This window comes from Carassius carassius, chromosome 22 (genome assembly GCF_963082965.1).
Source record: "Carassius carassius chromosome 22, fCarCar2.1, whole genome shotgun sequence".
Lineage (NCBI taxonomy): Eukaryota > Metazoa > Chordata > Actinopteri > Cypriniformes > Cyprinidae > Carassius > Carassius carassius.
Genome location: NC_081776.1, coordinates 14,675,390 through 14,681,523, shown reverse-complemented (window position 1 = coordinate 14,681,523; position 6,134 = coordinate 14,675,390). Strand labels below are relative to the sequence as shown.

The 6,134-nt window shown below is 39.2% G+C and overlaps 1 protein-coding gene across 6 annotated transcripts in view; it reads left to right on the top strand.

The window, feature by feature from the left end:
- Nucleotides 1-289: 289 nt before the first annotated feature.
- The window catches only part of LOC132099023 (liprin-alpha-2-like), a 160,022-nt gene continuing 154,177 nt past the window's right edge, over nt 290-6,134 (top strand). For all 6 annotated transcript variants that reach the window (XR_009423011.1, XM_059505394.1, XM_059505393.1 and 3 more), the window contains exon 1: nt 290-544. Coding sequence is in view for 5 of the 6 variants with exons in the window: in XM_059505394.1 (XP_059361377.1) it covers nt 296-544 (249 nt within the window). In the remaining variant the exon portion in view is untranslated. The remainder of the gene's footprint in view (nt 545-6,134) is intronic.

Genomic DNA, 6,134 nt, shown 5'->3' with positions numbered 1-6,134 from the left:
CACAAGTTAAGACACATATCATCACCACTATGTACATAAAATCTACACGAAGTTAAATGCTTTTATAGATATGAATTGACAGACAAAAGAAGTATGTTATGTACATAAAGTGTTGATAATATCATACTTCTCATAAGTGTGGGGTTGGTAAGACTTTTTAGCTGATTATGAAAGGAGCCTCTTGTGCTTCCTAAGGTTACATTTATTAGGACTAGTTATATTTATTTATATAGCACTGTTTCAAATGAGTTTTACAGATATTTCCGTTGCATGCATCCTCTTTCAACAGGTGAAGATGATGTGCGAAGTGATGCCCACGATCAGCGAGGACACGGCGATGAGCCAGCGTGGCTCCCAGAGCAGCGCCTCCGACCCTGACTCGCATTTTGAGCAGTTGATGGTGAACATGCTTGATGAGAGAGACCGTCTGTTAGACACCCTGAGAGAGACACAAGAAAGCCTGGCCCTCGCCCAGGAGCACCTGCAGGACGTCATCTATGACCGGGACTCACTGCAGCGTCAGCTCAGCTCCGCACTGCCACAGGTACGCCAACTGCACCCAAACTGTGCTGTTGATTAAGGAACTCATGTAACTATTCTTCTGACTTTAGACAAAAAGTCTGGTCCACGTATCAGCTTGTTCCAACTTAGAAACCTCCCTTTTTAACAAGAAGAAAACTCTTAAGCTTAGACATCATTTTCTGATAAGGATATCGGAGTACCGGCGTTGTCATGGAAAAAATGATAAATATCAATTTCAGTCTCAAACCTTTGCTAAAAATTGTGGTACATTTTTGTGGTACACAGCTGAGAGACTGTGGAATACATGTGTACGTCACAGCTGGCAGAGTGTGATTGCAGCAGCTGAAACTGGTGACACCAAGTCTCTCCTCCCAAACAAAGAGGACTAAAAATCACCAAGCGCAGTTCTCAGCTGCACTACTACTCAGAGACATGGGAAAAAGTGATGGCTTACGTAATCACGACTAAAACCAGATTAGCTCGACGCTCAAAGGAAAAGTGTATCAGTAATTCTAGTCACAAGTCCTTAGCGTTCTCCTTCCAGAAGTCTCTGTGGTCCTGGCGGAGAATAAAATAAGGTTTTGTTGTGTGGTAGTTCTCTCTTGTTCCTGGTGGAGACACAGTTTTGGTGCTGCTCGCTGTACTGAGGGCTACGGCTGTATGTTTAACACTATGAAAAAGGGGTACAATGTTACTAGAACATGAAAAAGTTCTTGTATTCTAGTGAAAAAATGATACTTTAATCATGTAAATTACAGACATTTGCATATGACTGATCTCTTGCTGTTTCACAGTCCAGCGCTACATACTTATTTTCCAAGAAGAATGGCGTCGTAGACCAAAAATGTATTGATAACAATGTTTTTATTGTCTTTGTTTACTGATCAAATTTAAATGAGATGTCTCTTCTCTCAATCCAGACCTTACATGCATGCGGACGACTCCATCAATTAGCGTGGCAGCGCTTTATTATCTCTAGCCACATCAACTCCATGCTAATGCTTTACGAGTCTCTTTGGCGGAAGATGTGTACCAGCAGGAAAGCCATGTTATTATGAGCTGCTGTAATTGAGAAACCATGAACAGTGTCTGCTAATGTTTTTTAAACGGCATTGAAATAGATTTTATTCACAGTGATTGTTTGGTGGTTTATAATGGCCACTTTACACAGTTTACACTAATTGCATGATGGATGCAGGCTTTTGCTTAGTTGATAAGTTAAATATCAGTTTATTCACAGCTTTCACTAAGGGTTATTAAATGTAATTATTGAATTTTATTTCTGGTTTTGTAGTAGTGGCTTTTCATACCTCCTTTGAGCTCATTGTGTTCTCATTGAGCTCCTCAAGCGTGACTATGAATATGAGGGGAAAAAATATATAATTCAGTTGAAACATCACTTGAGAGGTGGCAACACCATTTCTGCACTTTCTGCGATTGGCCGATTGCCTTTTAAACTTTTAAAACATCAGTTTGGAAATGTGTAATATGAAATGTAAACAGGTTGTCTGAATGTGATCCACAGTGAGCAGACGTGGAACATTACTGAAACAACATTTTGCCCTCGTTTAGCGCTTGACAGCATCTGAGGTTTGGGCTCGCGGTTTAGACCGTGCGTTAAATCTGGGCTCTGATGAGAAGGGAGATGAAATGGGTTGAATTATCGCTGCAGGGTGAACTCGGCTGCAGAGGAAGAGGAAGAGGAGGAGAGACAGGAAAGTGGGGAGGAAGTAGACGGAAGGTGGAGTGATGCGGAGAGGAAGTGGCCTGGTTTTAGCCACATGATGTAGCTATTCGTATCTGATATAAATCTGATACCGCTTTATTTCTCTCTCACACACACACACACACACACACACACACACACACACACACACACACACACACACACATTAACATTCAAAAGATGCCCTGGGGTCAGACTGTGATGATATCATGCATGGTAATATCTTGCGTCCTTCTTCACAGCAACAACTCTTACAGCAAACCTTTAACTGTTATGCTAAGAAACAGGACACAAATTGTAATAACTTTTAATCATTGCGACTTTAACAACAACACTAAAGTTCTGGTCATTTATAGTGTGCATTATACTTAAACACAATCATTACTATTGATAGTTCCTTTTAAGTGACTGCTCAATTTACCAGCTGTGCTTTAGTGTTTAAAAGAGGTGAATTGCATCTCATAACATATAATCAAAATTATAGTTTTTACACCCCCCCCCCCCCCCCCCCCCCAGTTTTATTACATAGTAGTTCTTAAGTCATAGTCCATTTAATTCTAAGGGTCAGACAGACAGGACAGAGTCACTGAAAACTACATTAAGATCCCTGTAAGGGTGTTTTTGCTGCTGGGGTTAAACAGCTGTCTAGATCCACCTGTTTTCATGTCCTGTGTTGCTCTTTCGGTTTGTCTCATAGACTCCTGTCCTCTGTCTGTGTGGTTCAGTTTTGCTTACTCATCAGACCAAAATGTGCACACATTAATGCCACCTTTGAGTCTGGGTCAGCAAGTTTAAGAGAAAGAGAGAGAAAGGAAGGGTCGTGGGTCCAACCTCAGAACACCCATTGGTACCCTTCATTGTCCAAATAAAACAAACAAATAAAAAGCAACTTCAATTGTTGGTTCGACTTCACTAGATTACCCTCCAGCTACTCATAATGCTGCACCATCCCTCTGTAATTGTCAGTAGGAGGAGGTTTTCCTTGAAGGATTTTGCTCTTTGCTAGTGACCGTTTTGGACTGAATGCATAATGTTGATGGCATGTTTTGATATTTGCCTTGTGCCGAAATGTCAGTTCATGGGCTGAATCCAATTCGGGTCATATGATGCGATTTACATTTTTCCTTTCTCTTTGGAGTGTTAAAAGCTCTTGGTGCATGAAGTGTCTACATCACTATGTGGAAATATTTGTGTAATGCTGCCCAAATGTTCACGCAAAGAAAGAAGGCATACTTTCAGTAACCTAGTGTTGAAGCAGTCATGTCAAGGAGATGCTGTGTGTTTCTAGGCGAAAGGAAAAGCACTTTATTTGGCCTTCCGAAAGTAGATGCATTTAGGAATCTTTAAGATTACTTACAACAGAACAGCAGCACGTTTTCTGAACGACTGGGAGTTAATTCTGACTTTGCTATGACAATCTGGCACCTCTGAATCATCTACTGTAAGTATGTTTTATTAGTTTAAGTATTTGCTATTGACTGTTCAAATGTATTTTGCCAATAGTATCTGTGTGTGTGTGTGAGAGAGAGAGAAAGAGAGAGAGAGATGGTCACACAGTGGAGTCCGCTGTCTTAAACGTAAACTGCAATCAGATACAAGCTTCATCACGGTTTCTGTCACGCGACTCTGGTCTTTATATTTATTTTGAAAGATGAAGCTCGCGATTATGGAAAGGGCTGTAATATTTCCGACGTGTCCTTGCGGTGTTTGGCCAACCACAATGCACTGGGTCAGTTGGCCAATCAGAGCAGTCTGCACTTGTCGGAATGGGGGCATTGTAGAAAATTACGCGTTTAAGGGGGCGGGACATAGAGGACCTACAATAACGTACAGTATTTAAAAAAAATTTGTTTTTTTGAACATTAAAGCATGTCAATATATTCTGCTACACCAAATACACAAAATAATGATCTTTAAATAAGCATCATATGACCCCTTTAAAATAGGTGAACAAATATGCTAAATACATGGTTTTTCTTTTTGTTTAGTTTTTTGGCCTTCGGATAAAGTCATGATTAAATTGAGGTAGTGCCAGATCTTTTCTTCTGTAAAAAATGTAGTGGGGACTTCTACAGTCTTGAAAATAAGGTTCCAAACATTTTTTTTTTTTTGCCCTGATTCCACTGAAGAGCCATTTTGTTTTACTCAAAGAAACTTTTTTTCTCCCTATTATTGAGATTAATATAATTTGTGAAAGGTATAGTGAAAAAAATAGTGTTGCAATTATTTTTGATTGTATTTGTCTATATTTTAGGTTGTATATTGATGTAATATAATTTGTTCAGCAGTGTTTATTACAAGCCATGTGAGAAATAGGTGACTTTTCAGAGTAAATCATGAGTGTGCGTGATTATTAGCCCAACCTTATTAGCCCAATTTTTTTGATGTTTTAAGAACAATAGTCTTTAATCATGCATAAAGCATGAAAAAAAAGGAAAAATAGTCGCCGAAAACCAAAAGTGAATATTAGGGACCTTCAAACAAGCAAACACTAAGGAGGAGTCAAAACAACACCAAGTTCTAGTATTCACCTTGAAAACTCCACAAAAACAATCAGAGAGAGCTTCACAAACCCCCATCCATGAAAGAGCTGCAATTGCAGTTATTCACCAACACCAGTACTAAACTTTGAAAATGGGTGGTTAAATCCTGGACAGATGGAGCACCACGATGAACATCTGCCCTGGCCAGCTCAATCACGTAACTAGAATACTATCAAACCATTGTGGACCGTTTTGGAGAGAAGAGTGAGAAGATTATCTCCTCCAGCATATCTGAAGCAATATCTGAGTCTATTCTAAGAAGGTTGGAAATTAAAGGCAAATGGTTGTAAAACACCTTAATAAGGAAATAGTGCCTATTTCCCAGGTGTTCACATTATTTTGTCCAACCACAATATTTTTTAAAAACATTTTCCACTGTAAAAAACATTTTGTCCAGTTGAATTGGTTTAAGGTTTTTCATGGTACCATAGAGGCTAATAAAAAAAACTTTGAAGAGGGTATACATTGGATGTTAATTGGATTTTGAGATGTGGATGTTGAGAGTAAAAGTTTAAGGCTGGTGATTAAGCACACTGTACTTTACAGTGAAGTCTGTCGTTTTCACTGAAAGGTCCAGTTATGATATTTTGATTAAAACAATATGAGGTCAAACCATTTTTTAAAAAAATAAAAAGAATAAACATATATATGGATACATTGTTTACAATAAGATCTGTAACATGCATTTAGAAATTAAGGTAAATTTTCATTACATTCTGACAACATTGTCTACACACTTTAACTTCCGTAAATTAAACCATTTCTGATTGAAACTGAATATCAGTGTGAAATACAGGGCAGGACTCAGTTTTATCCATCAAGAATTGATTGGATGGCAAAAAAGTGGCGTTTTGTAGCAGAATGGTGTTGGTGTGGTGTAATAGTCCTGTAGCATTCATCAGCAACTGAGTCATTAGAGAGACACAACATGTCAATTTACTGAGTCCCCCATCATAAATCAAACATGTCTTCCTCATTTATCATCATCCAGTCTCTTGCCGTCCAATCAGTGCGCAGGATTGTGTAGTCATGGAATGTATCATTAGGATATGGGGAGGTTTGATGGGCTTGTGGAAAGTCAGATGATTAAGTGACAAAGCACATGAATAAATTCTTCTTATCTCTCTCATTCTCTTTCCCTCCTTGCTTCGGTCTCATCCTCTTCCCGTCCTCTGGGCTCATGCAGTCAGCTGGTTTCCTCCAAGGCAGCACATGATTCGATGTGATCGTCAGTTATTGTTTGTGCCCTACTTCACTCGACCCCTAGGCCACATGAACACTTCATGGTACAGGAAGAGAGTGAGAGAGTGATGAATCCACAGGGGTTGAGGAAAAACCATAAT